This window comes from Salvelinus sp. IW2-2015, linkage group LG12, assembly GCF_002910315.2.
Source record: "Salvelinus sp. IW2-2015 linkage group LG12, ASM291031v2, whole genome shotgun sequence".
Classification (NCBI taxonomy): domain Eukaryota; kingdom Metazoa; phylum Chordata; class Actinopteri; order Salmoniformes; family Salmonidae; genus Salvelinus; species Salvelinus sp. IW2-2015.
In genome coordinates, this window is record NC_036852.1 from 9,450,093 (window position 1) to 9,471,619 (window position 21,527).

The 21,527-nt window shown below is 42.5% G+C and overlaps 1 protein-coding gene across 1 annotated transcript in view; it reads left to right on the plus strand.

Moving 5' to 3' along the window:
- Window positions 1-21,527, plus strand: part of LOC111971109 (alpha-1,6-mannosylglycoprotein 6-beta-N-acetylglucosaminyltransferase A) — a 129,902-nt gene that overhangs the window by 19,807 nt on the left and 88,568 nt on the right. The window contains exons 2-3 of the mRNA XM_070445979.1: window positions 3,022-3,507; window positions 14,227-14,391. Of these exons, the coding sequence (XP_070302080.1) occupies window positions 3,267-3,507; window positions 14,227-14,391 (406 nt within the window). The 5' untranslated portion in view covers window positions 3,022-3,266. The remainder of the gene's footprint in view (window positions 1-3,021; window positions 3,508-14,226; window positions 14,392-21,527) is intronic.

A 21,527-nucleotide genomic window follows, 5' to 3' on the forward strand; every position in this document is an offset into this window, starting at 1 on the left:
TTGTGGAGCGATGGGTAACGATGCTTCGAGGGTGRCTGTTGTCGATGTGTTCCTGGTTCGAGCCCAGGTAGGGGCGGAAGCTATCTCTTACACTGGCAATACTAAAGTGCCTATAAAAACATCCAATAGACAAAGGTATATGAAATACAAATGGTATAGAGAGAAATAGTCCTATAATTCCTATAATAACTACAACCTAAAACTTCTTACCTGGGAATATTGAAGACTCCACCAGCTTTCATATGTTCTCTTGTTCTGAGCAAGGAACTTAAACTTGAGCTTTTTTACATGGCACATATTGCACTTTTACTTTCTTCTCCAACACTTTGTTTTTGCATTATTTAAACCAAATTGAACATGTTTCATAATTTATTTGAGACTAAATGGATTTTATTGATGTATTATATCAAGTTAAAATAAGTGTTCATTCAATTATTGTTGTAATTGTCATTATTACAAATAAATAAATAAAATCGTCCGATTTAATCGGTACCGGCTTTTTTTGGTCCTCCAATAATCGGTATCGGCGTTGAAAAATCATAATCGGTCGACCTCTAATTCACATGCTAGGTTGTTTTTCTATGTTTTGAGTCAACTGCTACGGAAGACAATGCTTCTACGAGTCAGACTCAATCTCACAGGCACAAACATGACGTGTTGCATTACCACGGTAAGGAAAGAAAAGTGACAATGCTTGCTAATAAGACAAGCAAACTAGATGATCACATCGAATAAGCCTGAGTGGGTTTGCCTACTTCCGAACTAAACAGAAATAGTATAGTTATAACTAACCATAGTTATACCACAGGTAGGCTACTTACTTACTATCCAAAGTTACCAAGCCACAGTTGCCGATCAATGAACGACTTGAAGACATCTTGATGTGGTGTTGAATGTAACCTTCTCCGGAGAGTCAAAGGTGTAGTCTTTTCCATCATGAGAAAGCCACAGGTGGGCTGGGAATTGCAGCCCATCCTTCCCACCTGGATGGTCCCTTAAAATAAGTCCCCCTGACTTTGTTTCTGACCCAAGATGTTAGGCTTGGCCKAAGAAGTCTTTTAAATAGAAGCTAAATATAATCGTTTTTTCCCCCTCCCCACTCGCTCACAAAGAAGTGCTTTTTTGGATTGGCCTCGGTTTCCTCCCCGACGCAAGTTTCGTTTACCATGGTAATGTGTTATGTTAGCCCCCTGACCTTGGCCTAGCTGTGACTACAGTATGTCAATGCTACCCCCACAATAATGACCAGCAAAATATACATATATACACACTATTTTTTTTGTAATGCATAAACATTACCTTTTGAGCTAGTGTGGTGGGAAAAGAAACAATAGTCAGTGCATACTGCATAATGCCCTTCATATCCAATTACTAGCAACCTTGGTTTGAGGGTATGGTGTGTATCCCCTAGGAGTGCAGAAACCTGAGGAGCCTGACTGAACAGACCATGGATGTAACTAGCTTCCTTAGCTGGCCTGAGGAGGAGGAGGATGAAACAACACGTACATGTATCCCCACAGTGTGAAGGATACCTAGGCTTAGGCTGCCTGTCTACGTCCTAAATTAAGCCCTATTCCCCCCATGTAGTGTACTACTTCTGACTAGCCCTGTGAATACATATGCTGCAATGGAGCGGAGCGATATGGACAAAAATCCATATCACGAAAAATGGACTGAATTATCATGATAATGATAAGTTGAACGATAAATCTATAACATTAATGTGGATCAGTTACGTTACATTACCCTTACAAATGCTACTACTACTTTGCATGTTGTAGCCATCAAATGTCCCATTATAAAGTACCCTTATTTCATTTCAAACTTTCCGTTTCTCTAGTGTAGATTACATGTCGTAACTCTCCATATTAGCAGCCTTATTTCAAATKTTCCATTTCTCTAGTGTAGGCTTACTTATCATTGCTCTCTTCTCTCCCCTCCATTTCTCTCTCCCTCAACACATTGCTTTCACTAAGAGGCTTATGAAGGTCTTATGGTTAGCGAGGGTTTTTGGGTACCTTACGAAATAGCCTCACCTGTTGGCTGAAGATGATGGGCAAGAAGGATTGCCATTTCACGCGAGAGCGAAACGTCCTGTTTTTCTCCATCCTTGAGTGGGCAGGATACTGTTTTTTCCCCCTAAACTGTATCACTGAAATATTTACAAGTCCAACTCCTCGTACCTCCACTAAAGTTGACTTGCAGTATGTTTTTGTGTCATGGAAAGGTTTTTTGGCCAGGAGTCCTAAGGGTAACCTGCCCACTCATTCAGTGTCTTGTAGCCAAGCTATCGGCATAATATTATTCTTGTGAAAATCATTACACAGTAGACCTTACAGGTTTGAACATAGACAGAGACAACATAAAATACAATTTAGCTTTCTTTAGGATGTTTAACAGAAATTGAAGTAGGCTTAACTCTGAAGAGAGACTGGGTTGGGTTATATTTCCCTGTGGAGACAATGTGATTATTCACTTCACGCTGACTGCATCTTTTTTTTGCATGAGAATCTTCTTAGCAGCAGGGATTTGTCAGCTTTGATACATTTTGTTTGTCTCTCTCCGCATAGATCTTGGCACACGTTTCAGGGCGCAGTTCTATCTCCTGCTGTTTAATCGAAACAAACTTGAATCAAAGTGGTCACATTATAGCAGGTTATTTGTAACGCACTGCAGCAAGGAAAGAAGGTTGTCTATGGTGTGTGTTTGTGTRGTGTGCACATGTTTTTGGATGCAGATGGCAGAGACATAAGGGTTATCCATGAGTTCATCTGACTTTACGTAAGTAGAAAAAGGGCTTAGTTGACAAGATCTCGGACTATCCCTTTAAAAGCTCATCTTGGCAAAGTGTGGYGCGGTGCAAAATTAATATAGGGAAAACATTGGATGGCTATAGCTACAGTAGCTAACACCCGCCTTGGGAATGCCCATGTAAATACTCCTCCTTTTGCTTCTGGAACTGCTGTGTTTTCTGACTCTTGAGTGCCTCTTAACAGCCTTCTGTCTCCTCCTCTCTTACAGAATGCAGCTTGGCCAGTCAACCCGGTGGGAGTGACTGATAAAGATGGGCCAAAGAAGTAGAGCCCACTGGTGAGGAGTGGTGAAGAGTCCAAACAGAACCATAGCGGCTAAACTACCCCGAGCGCCACCATGCCCCGCCTCCCCTTCTGAACTCTCCTCCCACTCCGACTCAGTCCCTTCCAACCCCTGTCCCTCACGCACAGACACAGTCACTCTTGCCAGTCGAGCTGCGGGCTGCGCTCGCCATGGCCTCGGCCTACCTGTGGAAGCTGTCGTCCCAGAAGCTGGGGTTCTTCCTGGTGAGCTTTGGCTTCATCTGGGGCATGATGCTGCTCCACTTCACCATCCAGCAGCGGGCCACGCACGAGAGCAGCACCATGCTGCGACAGCAGATCCTGGAGCTCAGCAAGCGCTACATCAAGGCCCTGGCCGAGGAGAACCAGAGCGTCATGGACGGGCCCTACGTGGGAACCATGACAGCCTATGGTGAGTACCGAGCACTGCACAAGTAGTGTTCTCCGCTTTGCAAAGCGGTGGTTGTGAGAACTCTGAATTTGCTCAATGGTACACTGGGAATGTTCCATTCATACCCTTGGAATGTTTTATTGAATGGAATTCTGATTTGCCAGTTGTTGGTAGTGCTGCAATATTTGATCAACCTCAGTTAGAGAACACACTGTTAATGAATAAGAACAGGCTGAATTGATTTACTATGTAGGCTAAGTAGAAGTGCCTTCAAAGTCAAAATAGCCAGCCCTATACATCCTCTGACATACAGGTCATACAAAATGCATAATGTCGGCTATTTATAAGTGTTTATATTTTAATTGTATTGTGGTTGTAATGCAACCATAGACAACGGGGAAGACAAGAAAGAGGACAAGAGAGAAAATGTACATTTTGTCTACAGCAGGGTGCTGCCTCATTGGATAGAGGAAAGTAAATTATTAGGGGGCTAGCCAGCCAGTAACTTGACTTGCGCAAACAAAGGTGAGTGATTACGCTGATGCAGCTGCTTTCCCGCCATAACCTATTAACGCCTCGCGAACAGCCATCAATAAGTTATTCATGCCGTTAATAGACCCGTTTGGGTCAATGAGAGGCTTCATTAGAAACATGAGATTGGAATTGATTACGCTGAATACATTCTAATGGGCGGCGAAAAACAAGAAGATGCTGTAAAATGACCAGGCAACCAACCAACCGTCACTGGTCCTGGAAAGTAGCGCTCTGAAAAGGCCATGCCTAATATGATTTGTCTTAAAAACTCTCTTAGCCTGTAAAATTCAATTTATCGGAGTTTGTTAGGCAGGAAGCCTCCCGCCTATCTCAGACACACCGAGTAGGCCTATCAACCTCAGTTCTTCTGCCACAGTCTGCTAATCGCCAGACCTCAAGAGTACTGACTGGCGAACACGGAGCATTTAGCTGCTCTTGTTCCCCTTAGGGTCTGTGTTAAAACATTGATGCAGAGTGTTGAAGCATCTGCCTTTGTGAAACCCTTGGTCGTACAGATCCGGYATGCGTCCCAAATGGCATCCTATTCCCTATTTACTATGGGCCCTATCAAAAGTAGTGCACTAAATTAGGAATAAGATGCCATTTGTGATGCAACCGAGATGTCTGTTGTTCTAGCAGCCTAGTGCTCTCCGACCCGTTTTAAAGGACCTGGAGGAGGGTGTTGAAAGAAATCCTAAGCTTTATCCCAGACCTGTATAATGATATCAGCTCAATGTAATAGGCTAATTGCTTAATCGTGTCATTAATTATCTCCAGAAAAGCATGAAATGAGTTGCTGCTGCAAACACTATTATTCGGGAGGCAATGAGACAAAAGATCTGTGATATGGTCTCATCAGAACAGATTCATAATATTCTGTCAATTGCCTGAACTTTAATTTAAATGAATAAACTTTATTAATGCATCAGGTGGAGTAAATATTTATATGATGTAATAATGTTAGTATATAACAGATTTTTTTTAAATCCAGCTGTAATGAACTAAAACATTACATTGGACAAGGCAGTCTTTCCCTCGTTAGATTTTCCAGGCGGGCGCAAAAGCTTCCACGCCCCCTGGCATCGAAAATGCAAATGGAAACCTGTGGAAGCCAAACCCTTATTTGGCAACAAAGCTAGCCGTTGAAACCCGTGTCAGATATGCATTGGTAGGGAAAACACTAATATTGAGTCAGAAGATGTTGTTGGGGCATTGTGTCCTGTCTTGACCTAGGTCTAAAGAACCAGTCTGGAACCAGTTTATAATGGACTGGATGAAACCAGTTTCCCTGTTTTTGTTGTCTCTCATTTGAACATGTCTCAATCTTAATGTACTTCTTGAGACTGGAACACTGTTTACTCTCTGCCATAGAAATATAATGATATGGTCAAGGAAGCCTCTTTTTATGCTTTTGATTAAATAAAAGTAGGAAGGGGAAAAATTGCCTCATGCTGCAGTATTTGTACACCCTCTGCAGATCTAGGATTCATCTCGATATGACATTAATGCATTTAAGGGGAATTATGACTTCCCCTCTGCTCTCAGTAAATTACCCATAAAATCTGAGTGCACATTAATTAAATATTGTGTCAAGATTGAATCGGTCTGGTGGTTTATGTGGTGCATTGAACATTGTTTATTCGTTTGAGTAGATGGGAATTTGGACTGAAGAGAGAGAAGCACTGAACTAAACAATTCCAGCCAACCTGTTTCCACGCTTTCCTTTTGTGAGAAGAGAGTTATAAAGTTTATAACTATCTGGATTGACGAAAACCCATCTTTCATAAAGCACGTTGATGAGGAAGTTAAGAAATTAAGAATTAGAAGGAGCTTATTTTATAGGAAAAATKCATTAAATAGCATAAAACAAATGATTTAGTCAACGTTCATACCGGTTATAGACTACGGCGTTATTGTATATCTGAATGCAGCTGCCACTGTATTGAAGCTATTAGACACAGTTTATCATAGCAAACTACACTTTATTACAGGCGATAGGTTCAGTACACATCACTGTATTCTGTATCAGAAAGTACAGTAGGCTGGTCCTCTTTGAAGTCTCGTAGATCGATGGATTTTACTCGTGTTGTTTCTAAAGCCCTCCTGCATAAACTTCCACCATACCTTACTTCATTGTTAACTTAGACGTACAAGAGATCAGATCACACCCGGTCTCAGGGATGGCTAACTCTAGAGTTCCCTTCCATCTCCACTGAGTTAGGTCAATCTGCTTCAACTTTTTTTGCACCTTACTTGTGGAATGATCTCCAAGGCTCTCTAAAATTGGATGAATTGGTGCCTCTTGGGCAATTCAAAAGGCTGATTGAGGACCTTTTTACTGAAGAATGTGTTTTCAATGATTATGTATTGCTTTTTGTGTATATCGATGTGTATACAGGGCTTATCTGTGAAAGAGACCTTGATCTCAGGACACAACATCGGGAGTGTGTGTATTGGTTGGACTCCCTGAGTTGTGCATCGTTCTGGTGGGTGGCTACAAAAAATAGCCATTTTATTTCTTTTTTATTTCACCTTTTATTTAACCAGGTAGGCCAGTTGAGAACAAGTTCTCATTTACAACTGTGACCTGCTAAGATAAAGCAAAGCAGTGCGACAACAACACAGAGTTACACATAAACAAACGTACAGACAATAGAAAAATCTATAAACAGTGTGTGCAAATGTAGAAGAGTAGGGAGGTAAGGCAATAAATAGGCCATGGAGGTGAAATAATTACAATTTAGCATTAACACTGGAGTAATAGATGTGCAGATGATGATGTGCAGGTAGAGATATTGGGTGCAAAAGAGCAAGAGGGTAAGTAATAATATGGGGATGAGGTAGTTGGGTGTGCTATTTACAGATTGGCTGTGTACAGGTACAGTGATTGGTAAGCTGCTCTAACAGCTGATGCTTAAAGTTAGAGAGGGATATATATAAGACTCCAGCTTCAGTGATTTTTRCAATTCCAGTCATTGGCAGAGAACTGGAAGGAAAGGTGGCCAAAGGAAGTGTTGGCTTTGGGGATGACCAGTTAAATATACCTGCTGGAGCGCGTGCTAAGGGTGGGTGTTGCTATGTTGACCAGTGAGCTGAGATAAGGCGGGGCTTTACCTAGCAAGGACTTATGACCTGGAGCCAGTGGGTTTGGCAATGAATATGTAGCGAGGGCCAGCCAACGAGAGCATACAGGTCGCAGTGGTGGGTAGTATATGGGGCTTTGGTGACAAAACGGATGGCACTGTGATAGACTACATCCAATTTGCTGAGTAGAGTGTTGGAGGCTATTTTGTAAATTACATCGCCGAAGTCAAGGATCGGCGGGATAGTCAGTTTTACGAGGGTATGTTTGGCAGCATGAGTGAAGGAGGCTTTGTTCAGAAATAGGAAGCTGATTCTAGATGTCATTTTGGATTGGAGATGCTTAATGTGAGTCTGGAAGTAGAGTTTACAGTCGAACCAGGCACCTAGAATATGTGGACAAATACAAATACCTAAGTCAGAACCGTCCAGAGTAGTGATGCTAGTCGGACGGGAGTGTGCGGGCAGCGATCGGTTGAAGACCATGCACTTAGTTTTACTTGCATTTAAAAGCAGTTGGAGGCCACGGAAGAAGTGTTGTATGGCATTGAAGCTCGTTTGGAGGTTTGTTAACACAGTGTCCAAAGAAGGGCCAGATGTGTACAGAATGGTGTCGTCTGCGTAGAGGTGGATYAGAGAWTCACCWGCAGCAAGAGCGACATCATTGATATATACAGAGAAAAGAGTCGGCCCGAGAAKTGAACCCTGTGGCACCCCCATAGAGACTGCCAGAGGTCCGGACAACAGGCCCTCCGATTTGACACACTGAACTCTATCTGAGAAGTAGTAGTCGAGAACCATAACACAGTATAGCTGGCTTAAGCCCAAAAAAACATTCCTGTCAACAAAATAATATTTATAATCTCTAGGAACTCTACTACACCAGACATAAAGTGATAGCGAGGGACACATTTCACTTTGTGTATGGTAAGTATAGTTCCTCGAGATTATAAAAGCATTACATCACATCATGTGGTTACTTGGCAATGGTAATATAGTATATGTAAGGTCACTATAATTACAACATGCATGCATTTCTTACATCTGTCATCAGCTCACATCAGTGTTGTGGGATTTGTGCATGTGGACTGTGATGTGATAATGTGTAATGTCACTAGGCCAAGAGCGAGCACACAGCTGCATAGAAATATGGATTAGTCTGCCCATCTGTCAGTCCGTCTCTAAGCAAATGAAAATCTCTGTGGATTTGTACACCACGTATCAGAAAATGATGGGAAAGTCATTTTAGTGCGTTGTCTCCAATATAATGTATTTTCTTTGGAAGTATTGCTTTCATTCGACTCTTTTGTAATATCATTTTTTTTGCGTAGTTTCAAAATACTGTACAGTATGTTTAAAACTCTCATGTTGATTTTATGGAGCTCCCATCTATGAATTTTGAGTGGTTACATTTCCCAAGCCYCATCTCAGTTTACCAAACAAAGTGACAGGGTCAGGCTGTTGAAATTACAGATTGTGTCTTTAAAAAAAAAAAAACTTCAGTTGATGTTGACCCACTTTGCTCACTGAACCAAGTTTATTAAACATCTGGGCTGGTTCCTCATTTTACAATCGTGCAAATTAGTCTGAATTTGAATTGTATTTATTAACTGATAATGGTTCTCTTAGTTTGCTTGGTCTGCTGTTGTCTGTTTTGTCTACTCACTCAGTATGTTTAGGCTGCAATTATTGAAACRGGGAAGTTGTTTGTAGGTCGGTCTCTTGAAAGACGAAGCTTGGCTGACGATGAGGGTCACTGAAATAATGAGCACACAGGTTGGCACCTTATTTCCTTTTATGGTGCACTTCATTTGACCAGAATCCTATCGGCCCTGGTCAAAAGTAGTGCACTATATAGGAAATAGKGGGCCATTTTAGGACACAGTCACAGTTTGTCTCCATGCTCATCATGTACCACGCATCGGCTCATGTAGACATTTGCGGACATGAGTGAGGACATGACTCGGCTAACACAGTTGGTATCTGTAAAGCGCTGTGACTGCTATCTACGCTTTGCTCACTCCCTATGGGTGCCTCTGTGGAGAATGAACGTGTCAGGCTTTCACATGCATATTTCAACTCTCATGTTTCATTTTGAAACGTTTTGCTTAGGGAATGAAGACCGAGTCAAGTTATCTTCTTTTTTTTTTTTGCAGACAGGTGGTAACGATGACTGGGGAGTTGGGGACTATAAAACAGTAAAATCACAACCGTACGTCAATTCTGTTCTGTAACAGTAGCTTTAAATAAAGGTGGGTGTCTAGAAAAGGATCTGAACCAAAGAACTTGGATAAGTAATAGAGGTTGACCGATTATGATTTTTCAACGCCGATACCGATTATTGGAGGACCAAAAAAGCCGATACCGATTAATCGGCCATTTTTTWAATWWATTTTTTTGTAATAATGACAATTACAACAATACTGAATGAAGACTTATTTTAACTTAATATAATACATCAATAAAATCTATTTAGCCTCAAATAAATAATGAAACATGTTCAATTTGGTTTAAATAATGCAAAAACAAAGTGTTGGAGAAGAAGGTAAAAGTGCAATATGTGCCATGTAAGAAGGCTAACGTTTAAGTTCCTTGCTCAGAACATGAGAACATATGAAAGCTGGTGGTTCCTTTTTAACATGAGTCTTCAATATTCCCAGGTAAGAAGTTTTAGGTTGTAGTTATTATAGGACTATTTCTCTCTATACGATTTGTATTTCATATACCTTTGACTATTGGATGTTCTTATAGGCACTTTAGTATTGCCAGTGTAACAGTATAGCTTCAATCCCTCTTATAGCTTCCATCCCTCTTCGCAATGCTTGAAGCATTGCGAAGAGCTGCTGGCAAAACGCACAAAGGTGCTGTTTGAATGAATGCTTACGAGCCTGCTGGTGCCTACCATCGCTCAGTCAGACTGCTCTATCAAATCATAGACTTAATTATAACATAATAACACACAGAAATACAAGCYTTARGTCATTAATATGGTCGAATCTGGAAACTATCATCTCGAAAACAAAACKTTTATTCTTTCAGTGAAATACGCAACCGTTCCGTATTTTATCTAACGGGTGGCATCCATAAGTCTAAATATTTCTGTTACATTGCACAACCTTCAATGTTATGTCATAATTACGTAAAAWTCTGGCAAATGAGTTCGCAATGAGCCAGGCGGCCCAAACTGTTGCATATACTCTGACTCTGCGTGCAATGAACGCAAGAGAAGTGACACAATTTCACTTGGTTAATATTGCCTGCTAACCTGGATTTCTTTTAGGTAAATATGCAGGTTTAAAAATATATACTTCTGTGTATTGATTTTAAGAAATGCTTTGATGTTTATGGTTAGGTACACGTTGGAGCAACGACAGTCCTTTTTYGCGAATGCGCACTGCATCAATTTATATGCAACGCAGGACACGCTAGATAAACTAGTAATATCATCAACCATGTGTAGTTATAACTAGTGATTATGATTGATTGATTGTTTTTTATAAGAKAAGTTTAATGCTAGCTAGCAACTTACCTTGGCTTCTTACTGCATTCGCGTAACAGGCGGGCTCCTCGTGAGGCAGGTGGTTAGAGCTAGTTAACTAGTTAACCGTAAGGTTGCAAGATTGAATCCCTGAGCTGACAAGGTAAAAATCTGTCGTTCTGCCCCTGAACAAGGCAGTTAACCCACCGTTCCTAGGCCGTCATTGAAAATAAGAATGTGTTCTTAACTGAATTTAAAAAAWATATATATCGGCAAATTGGCGTCCAAAGTTACTGATTTCCGATTGTTATGAAAACTTGAAATCGGCCCTAATTAATCGGCCATTCCGATTAATCGGTCGACCTCTAATAAGTAACTAAGGTATCACCCATACTACCACCACTGTCTTTAAATCAACGTATCTATGTAATAGTAGTATTTTTATCACAGTTTGGCCCAAAACCGAATTCTGATTGTTCTGATGCTGTGAATTGTACTTTGCTTTTCTGACAGTAAGTTTATCTATCGCATGGATTTAGCCCACCTATGTTTTCACACCTATTACACTACTTGAATGCAGGCTGTCCACACTCTGCCCTGAACCATGCATTTTAATTTCCCCGTTTTAAGCTGGCTTAATTAATTGCAATGTTCCGTGCCTGTTGGAAAGACAGAATATTTCATTTGTTAACACAAACCTCGTTGTGCTTTGGGCACTCATTGCAAACATGCAGAGGAATGTTCATTGGCTGCGACTTGTAAAACATTAATTAGCTACACACACACACAGATCAGCCATGTGGGGAGATGGCCTACTCTACCTTGTCCAGGTTTGGGAGAGATAGATGGAGTGTGTTTGGTGTTTGGACCGGGGGCAGTGTGTTTGGTGTTTGGACCGGGGGCAGTGTGTTTGGTGTTTGGACCGGGGGCAGTGTGTTTGGTGTTTGACCGGGGGCAGTGTGTTTGAACCTGGGGCAGTGTGTTTGAACCTGGGGCAGTGTGTTTGGACGGGGGCAGTGTGTTTGGTGTTTGGACCGGGGCAGTGTGTTGGACCGGGGGCAGTGTGTTTGGACCGGGGGCAGTGTGTTTGGACCGGGGGCAGTGTGTTTGGACCGGGGGCAGTGTGTTTGGACCGGGGCAGTGTGTTGGACGCTGGGGCAGTGTGTTTTGGACTGGGGCAGTGTGTTTGGACCTGGGGCAATGTGTTTGGACGGGGCAGTGTGTTTGGACCTGGGGCAATGTGTTTTGGACCGGGGCAGTGTGTTTGGACGGGGCAGTGTGTTTGGCGACGGGGGGGTGTGTTTGGACCGGGGGCAAGTGTGTTTGGACCTGGGGCAATGTGTTTTGGAACATGGGGCAGTGTGTTGGGACTGGGGCAATGTGTTTTGGACCTGGGGCAGTGTGTTTGACCGGGGCAGATGTGTTTGGACTGGGCAGTGTGTTTGGACCTGGGGCAATGTGTTGGACTGGGGGCAATGTGTTTGACCTGGGGAAATGTGTTTGGACGTGGGCAATGTGTTTGGACGCGTGGGCAATGTGTTTGGACCTGGGGCAATGTGTTTCTTTCTCTCTGTCTGTGTTGATGGAGGCTAGGCCGGGCGGTTTCTGCTCAGCGCATAGTGTTTTCTGAGGACACAATCTATTGTGTGCAATTATGTTCAGCCTGATGCAGTGGCAGCTCCACTCCAGGGCTCTGTCCCAAATGGTACTCTATTCCCGACATAGTGCACTGCTTTGGACCAGAGTCATATGKGCCCTGGTCAAAAGTACTGCACTATATAGGGTGTCATTTGGGACAAAGTCCAACTTTCCAGTTGATTTCTTCCTTGTCTTACGCAGCGGCGCTCCCTCCCAGCATCTGCTTATCTCCGCCCCACKTAGCCGTGTAGAGCAGACAAAACGCTGCAGCTTCCCTTTCTCCCTCACGCCAACTCTCCTCCCCATCCCTTCCCTCGCTCCCTGACCGCGGCGCCGCACACAGGCCTGTTTCCCTCCACACTGTCTTTCTGGCGCGATAGGGAGTGACATATCAAATGCGACACGCAGCCAGAGAAATTGCACCGCAGTCGCCGCGCTGACGTGTGACAGACGGGGTGCGATCGCTGTCTTCACGGCTCCACCACCTCATGGCATGTTAATAAGGTTGACGACATTCCGGGATATTCTTGGCGGCGGGAGGAAAGGAAAACATTTCAAGAGCAGAAGGGACATGTCATATTTCAATTTCTTAGTAGCTACTAATGATGTGACAAAATGTCTCGCAAGTCAAAATTGATCAACTGTTTTGTGACAAGATCTTCGGTCATACCAATAAACAATATGTTAAGCATGTTGGATTTAAAAAAAAATCTGAGTTCTATGCAAACTACTGAAATTGAAACCAATGCCAAAATGTGTGTTGCACTTGCAAGTCAACATCGATCAACCGTGAGATCTTACAACACCATAAACAATAATAGGTCAATAATAAAACAAATCTGACAGTTCTAACAAATGGATTTGAAGCCACTCAAGTTTGTGTTGCATGTTATACAGTAGCTTTAGAATCGTTACACTTTATTCAGTTGCTTTGAGCTGCGTAGAGCCATGGAGGCCCTGGTCAAAAGTAGTACTCCATAGGGAATAGGGTTCCATTAGGGATGCAGCCTTGATGTCCTCATGGCTGCTGGAGGGTAAATATCAGATAAACACCATTAGGACACTGAAATGCCAAGCCCTGCATACCAAGTCCTGAAATGCTACTGAAACAAACAGAGATGATGTCATTGTGAATGTCAGCTCACTGTGTCCTTTCTATCCCATCTCACCTCTTATTGGCTAGCTACTGGGCTAAGTCCCAATTATCTCTCCTTCCTCCCAAAATATGCATTTGTTCACTTCACTGATTTGAAAGGAGATGAGTGGTATAAGAAACATGGTGGAAACTCCCGCTAGCCCATGCCTCCACCAATCAATCCAATGCTCTTAGATTTGTGGGAAGTAGTGAACGAGTGCACACTTCAGGAAGGAGACATTATTGGGACACACCTATTGTGAATGCCAGTTTACGTTAGTGTCTTTTCAATCCCATCGTCCATCCCACCTTCTTTTGGCTAGCTACCGGAGTCAGGAGATGTTGTTAGAAATGCACAGACCAAAATGAAGCAGCAAGGTCATTCTCAGACACCCGCCAGCTCAGTTATACATTTAAATGAGTCCTTTAACGGACAGCATGAAATCCAATGACTTAATGGGGTCGCTGAAATAAGCTGATCCTCTCCCCTTGTTTTTCATTTTTCAGAGGAAAGCCAATAAGAWCGGGCCGTCTCAGTATACAAGGCATACTCAGATTACTCACGCCATAACGATATATTGATTAGCCTAGTTATGAAGACAAAAATAGAAAAGCATTTTCTTTGACCGGGACTGTGGAGAGCGACTCACTGGTATGATATCACTATGCGGTAATTTCCTCCTTGTCCTTCAAAAAGTCAATCTGAGATTTGAAAATGACGATTCATGAGATCAATTAAAATGATAGGAAAATGAAAGGGAAATATAGATAACACTGTACTGTATATTTTAGCCTCAAGTTAAGTTAGCTGGTTAGCAGTAAGACTGATATGAGGTATCTATGCTTCATGCTATATTGTGTTTCCCWATTACAGATCTGAAGAAGACCCTGGCGGTGCTCCTGGACAACATCATGGTACGGCTGGGCAAGCTGGAGTCCAAGGTGGAGAACATCTACAACAGCACGGGGGCTAACCTGACCAACGGCACCAGCACGGCCACCCCCAGCGCCTCCAATGCGGAGAAGGTCAACGTGGCAGGTGAGGCTCACKCTCTCCCTYACTAGCTTATTTTTTTTCTCCCGAAGATAGCTGAATCTTCATTTATTGAAGACATTCAAAAACAAGACATTGCTCCTTGAAAATCCCCAGTCCTAGTTCTGGAACATGTCAAAGTAACAAGACATAGACCTATAGCAGGGGTGTCTAGCTCAATTCCTGGAGTTGCTGAGTGTCTGCGGGTTTTCGCTCCTCCCTTGTACTTGATTGACCAATTTTAAGGTAATTTATTAGTTAGGAGCTCACCTGGTTTTCTAGGTCTGGACACAAATTGAAAGAAAATAACAAAAACAAACTAGCAGACACTCAGTTCTCCAGTGAATCTGATGGGAACTTAGGTGAATAGTGTCATTTATGCTGGTAAGAATAGAGTTGTGCTCTGAGCCTGCATTGAAATGGCTCTATTCACCCTAGTTACCCCTCTGTCCTTGTGTGGCGACAGAATATGGTCGGAATTAGATTATGACGATTGAGTTACAAAGTGAGCGTTCTACTCTTGAGAGAGCTAGGCCCATTCCGCTCAGGCTTCAGAACGTTTCTTAAACAAAATAAAGAATGTTTAACTCGGGCCTCCTTTCTGTGTTAGGATAATTTAATATCTTTTTTAGTAAGTATACTCCTGCCATCTTGGGCTGTATCAGTGACAGTTCCCTGCTAGCTGTGTCGGGCAGGACATTGTGGTCCTTCTGCACTGCAGCAACCGCCACTTCCTGTGCAACAGCGATAACGACATGGAGGTTATCTCCCATACCACATTAACGGTGCACTGATATCTCAATCCCACCCTTTGTTAACCAATGGAATGCTCTGGCTTCGGACTAGTCAAAGGAAAGAGACCATACTGGTTGTCTTGACTTCTAACCTGTTAATAGACACACGTATCATTTGGCAGTGTGGTTTGCCCTAACAGTCTGAGTTGTCCCTGAAACACCGCTCCTCCTCTCCACGTCTGTCCTGTGTGGCAGGCAGCCCTGCCAACCCATTTGCTGCTTTCCCCTGGACCATGTGGTGCTGGGAAGGCAATTACCCAGATAGGATCTGGACAGTGAGGGGATCACACATGTCTTTCGAGAGGCTGCTAGCTATCAAGGTGGAGAAYCCAGGGCCCCAGGAAGAGGTGTAGTGCTCCCCCCTTACCCTGCTGCCACACTGTCTCTGTCAGACAGTTTGTGCCCTGCTCAGCCATGGAGAGATGCCTCTGTTCTGACTATCAGACCTAACTACCGCTAATGTACTGCCTAGACAAAATATGCTGCTTTAACTTCTCTAGKATAGGGGGCAGCATTTTCACGTTTGGATGAAAAGCATACCCGAATTCAACTGCCAGCTACTCATCCCCAGAAGATAAGATATGCATATTATTAGTAGATTTGGATAGAAAACACTCTGAAGTTTCTAAAACTGTTTGAATCATGTCTGTGAGTATAACATAACTTATTTAGCAGGCAAAACCCMGAGGACAAACCATTCAGATAATTTTTTTGAGGTCACTCTCTTTTCAATGGGTTTTCATTGGGAATTCCAGATTTCTAATTGACCTTCTTGCAGTTCCTACCGCTTCCACTGGATTCAACAGTCTTTAGAAATTGGTTGAGGTTTCTTCCTTTGTGTAATGAAGAAGTACGGCCATCTTGAACGAGGGTCACTTGAAGTGTACTGTTAGATAGAGGCGCGTGACCAGAAAGCTAGCTACAGTTTGTTTTAATCCTGTATTGAACACAGATCATCCCGTCTTCAATTTTAGCGATTATTTACGTGAAAAAATACCTAAAGTTGTATTACAAAAGTAGTTTGAAATGTTTTGGCAAAGTTTACAGGTAACTTTTGAGATAGTTTTGCAAGTTGGAACCGGTGTTTTTCTGGATCAAACGCGCCAAATAAATTGACATTTTGGATATATATCGACGGAATTAATCGAACAAAAGGACCATTTGTGATGTTTATTGATATTGGAGTGCCAACAACAGAAACTCGTCAAAGGTAAGGCATGAATTATATATTTTTATTTCTGCGTTTTGTGTCGCCCCTGCAGGGTTGAAATATGCTTCTCTCTTTTGTTTACTATGGTGCTATCCTCAGATAATAGCATGTTTGCTTTCGCCGAAAACCTATTTGAAATCTGACATGTTGGCTCACAACAAGTGTAGCTTTAATTTGGTGTATTGCATGTGTGATTCATGAAAGTTAGATTTATAGTAATTTAATTGAATTTGGGCGCTCTGCATTTTTACTGGCTTTTGGCCAAGTGGGACGTTATCGTCCCACATATCCCAGAGAAGTTAATCACTGTAAATATGCACATTTTGGTATAATCATGAAGTAAACATCTTTATCTCCCGAATTCAATTGTCGCAACTAGATAGCTTTACAAAGTGTTCATTTTAAAACACGTTTCCATCTGACAAAATGCGCTACCATGACAATCTCTATTGGGGGTAGCACATTTTTAGTGGGTAGGTCAGTTTCTCAGAATACCTCTCTTCACTAAAGCTACAGCCCAGATGAGCARGGAGCAAACGAACATGTCACGTCTGGCCAGTGCCCGACCCACCTCACAGCTGTGTATGGATGTGGCTGAGTCACCACAACCAGTCAGTCGGAACTCAGAGGGCAACGCCTAGTCCCTTCCTACCTGCTCTCGGAGGTCTTTGACAATGCTTCCTCCATGTAGACTAAATAAAAACGAAATCAACACTTGTTAGGCTTATCTGTTTTGCTGGCACTGGCACAGTTTGGATTTGAGACCAATTCTGCAATTGAATGACCTAACTCATGGAGCCATAGGCTTGTCAGACTGTTGGTGGAGGAGGACCCTTTAACGCATCAGAAAGATGTTCCATCGGAGAAACACAAAATGATGTCAGGTCATGTGACCAGGGAGAGTCTGCAGTGGCCACTCTGCTTCCTTTCAGTAATGAGCAATTGTGAGGTCAGATAAGGAAGTTCATGCGAGTATGTTGTAGTGTCCCTCTTTGTTTGCAGGCTAAGTTACACATTGTATTGTGTAGGCCTAAGTCTGTTTTTTAAAATTCCAAGTCAGTTTTATTTCTCTCTATTTTATGTGGGTGTTTAATGAGAACATGGCTTCACTGTCCTTTTGCAGACCTATTTACACACRGTTTGATCTTTGTATGTTTTATAGTGTAGTGGCGATGTTGCATCCTTCATTTGATGGCAACTTTTAACCAACTGTGGTCTCTGTTAGCCTACTTCTGCATATCAGACCTCTTAATATCTATCTAGAGTCTCCCCTTGGCTACTTTTTGTTTTCATAAATAGTCCGTTTAACCAGGACGAGCATGAAATCCAATGACTTAATGGGGTCGCTGAAATAAGCTGATCCTCTCCCCTTGTTTTTCAATTTTTCAGAGGAAAGCCAATAAGATCGGCGCGTCTCAGTATACAAGGCATACTCAGATTACTCACGCCATAACGATATATTGATTAGCCTAGTTATGAAGACAAAATAGAAGAAAGCATTTTCTTTGACCGGGACTGTGGAGAGCGACTCACTGGTATGATATCACTATGCGGTAATTTCCTCCTTGTCCTTCAAAAAGTCAATCTGAGATTTGAAAATGACGATTCATGAGATCAATTAAAATGATATGAAAGGGAAATATAGATAACACTGTACTGTATATTTTAGCCTCAAGTTAAGTTAGGCTGGTTAGCAGTAACTGATTGAGGTATCTATGCTTCATGCTATATTGTGTTTCCTATTACAGATCTGAAGAAGACCCTGGCGGTGCTCCTGACAACATCATGGTACGGCTGGGCAGCTGGAGTCCAAGGTGGAGAACATCTACAACAGCACGGGGGCTAACCTGACCAACGGCACCAGCACGGCCACCCCCAGCGCCTCCAATGCGGAGAAGGTCAACGTGGCAGGTGAGGCTCACTCTCTCCCTTACTAGCTTATTTTTTTCTCCCGAAGATAGCTGAATCTTCATTTATTGAAGACATTCAAAAAACAAGACATTGCTCCTTGAAAATCCCCAGTCCTAGTTCTGGAACATGTCAAAGTAACAAGACATAGACCTATAGCAGGGGTGTCTAGCTCAATTCCTGGAAGTTGCTGAGTGTCTGCGGGTTTTCGCTCCTCCCTTGTACTTGATTGACCAATTTTAAGGTAATTTATTAGTTAGGAGCTCACCTGGTTTTCTAGGTCTGGAACACAAATTGAAAGAAAATAACAAAAACAAACTAGCAGACACTCAGTTCTCCAGTGAATCTGATGGGAACTTAGGTGTAGTGTCATTTATGCTGGTAAGAATAGAGTTGTGCTCTGAGCCTGCATTGAAATGGCTCTATTCACCCTAGTTACCTTCTGTCCTTGTGTGGCGACAGAATATGGTCGGAATTAGATTATGACGATTGAGTTACAAAGTGAGCGTTCTACTCTTGAGAGAGCTAGGCCCATTCCGCTCAGGCTTCAGAACGTTTCTTAAACAAAATAAAGAATGTTTAACTCGGGCCTCCTTTCTGTGTTAGGATAATTTAATATATTTTTAGTAAGTATACTTCTGCCATCTTGGGCTGTATCAGTGACAGTTCCCTGCTAGCTGTGTCGGGCAGGACATTGTGGTCCTTCTGCACTGCAGCAACCGCCACTTCCTGTGCAACAGCGGATAACGACATGGAGGTTATCTCCCATACCACATTAACGGTGCACTGATATCTCAATCCCACCCTTTGTTAACCAATGGAATGCTCTGGCTTCGGACTAGTCAAAGGAAAGAGACCATACTGGTTGTCTTGACTTCTTAACCTGTTAATAGACACACCGTATCATTTGGCAGTGTGGTTTGCCCTAACAGTCTGAGTTGTCCCTGAAACACCGCTCCTCCTCTCCACGTCTGTCCTGTGTGGCAGGCAGCCCTGCCAACCATTTGCTGCTTTCCCTGGACCATGTGGTGCTGGGAGGCAATTACCAGATAGGATCTGGACAGTGAGGGGATCACACATGTTTTCGAGAGGCTGCTAGCTATCAAGGTGGAGAACCCAGGCCCCAGGAAGAGGTGTAGTGCTCCCCCTTACCCTGCTGCCACACTGTCTCTGTCAGACAGTTTGTGCCCTGCTCAGCCATGGAGAGATGCCTCTGTTCTGACTATCAGACCTAACTACCGCTAATGTACTGCCTAGAACAAAATATGCTGCTTTAACTTCTCTAGGATAGGGGGCAGCATTTTCACGTTTGGATGAAAAGCATACCCGAATTCAACTGCCAGCTACTCATCCCCAGAAGATAAGATATGCATATTATTAGTAGATTTGGATAGAAAACACTCTGAAGTTTCTAAAACTGTTTGAATCATGTCTGTGAGTATAACATAACTTATTTAGCAGGCAAAACCCGAGGACAAACCATTCAGTAATTTTTTTGAGGTCACTCTCTTTTCAATGGGTTTTCATTGGGAATCCAGATTTCTAATTGACCTTCTTGCAGTTCCTACCGCTTCCACTGGATGTCAACAGTCTTTAGAAATTGGTTGAGGTTTCTTCCTTTGTGTAATGAAGAAGTACGGCCATCTTGAACGAGGGTCACTTGAAGTGTACTGTTAGAAGAGGCGCGTGACCAGAAAGCTAGCTACAGTTTGTTTTAATCCTGTATTGAACACAGATCATCCCGTCTTCAATTTTAGCGATTATTTACGTGAAAAAATACCTAAAGTTGTATTACAAAAGTAGTTTGAAATGTTTTGGCAAAGTTTACAGGTAACTTTTGAGATATTTTTGTAAGTTGGAACCGGTGTTTTTCTGGATCAAACGCGCCAAATAAATTGACATTTTGGATATATTCGACGGAATTAATCGAACAAAGGACCATTTGTGATGTTTTATGTTGTGAGTGCCAACAACGAAACTCGTCAAAGGTAAGGCATGAATTATATTTTTTATTTCTGCGTTTTGTGTCGCCCCTGCAGGGTTGAAATATGCTTCTCTCTCTTTGTTTACTATGGTGCTATCCTCAGATAATAGCATGTTTGCTTTCGCCGAAAACCTATTTGAAATCTGACATGTTGGCTCACAACAAGTGTAGCTTTAATTTGGTGTATTGCATGTGTGATTTCATGAAAGTTAGATTTTTATAGTAATTTATTTGATTTGGCGCTCTGCATTTTTACTGGCTTTTGGCCAAGTGGGACGTTAGCGTCCCACATATCCCAGAGAAGTTAATCACTGTAAATATGCACATTTTGGTATAATCATGAAGTAAACATCTTTATCTCCCGATTCAATTGTCGCAACTAGATAGCTTACAAAGTGTTTCATTTTAAAACACGTTTTCCACCATGACAATCTCTATTGGGGGTAGCACATTTTTTGTGGTAGGTCAGTTTCTCAGAATACCTCTTTTCACTAAAGCTACAGCCCAGATGAGCAGGGAGCAAACGAACATGTCACGTCTGGCCAGTGCCCGACCCACCTCACAGCTGTGTATGGATGTGGCTGAGTCACCACAACCAGTCAGTCGGAACTCAGAGGGCAACGCCTAGTCCCTTCCTACCTGCTCTCGGAGGTCTTTGACAATGCTTCCTCCATGTAGACTAAATAAAAAACGAAATCAACACTTGTTAGGCTTATCTGTTTGGCTGGCACTGGCCACAGTTTGGATTTGAGACCAATTCTGCAATTGAATGACCTAACTCATGGAGCCATAGGCTTGTCAGACTGTTGGTGGAGGGGACCCTTTAACGCATCAGAAAGATGTTCCATCGGAGAAACACAAAATGATGTCAGGTCTGTGACCAGGGAGAGTCTGCAGTGGCCATCTGCTTCCTTTCAGTAATGAGCAATTGTGAGGTCAGATAAGGAAGTTCATGCGAGTATGTTGTAGTGTCCCTCTTTGTTTGCAGGCTAAGTTACACATTGTATTGTGTAGGCTAAGTCTGTTTTTTAAAATTCCAAGTCAGTTTTATTTCTCTCTATTTTATGTGGGTGTTTAATGAGAACATGGCTTCACTGTCCTTTTGCAGACCTATTAACACACAGTTTGATCTTTGTATGTTTATAGTGTAGTGGCGATGTTGCATCCTTCATTTGATGGCAACTTTTAACCAACTGTGGTCTCTGTTAGCCTACTTCTGCATATCAGACCTCTTAATATCTATCTA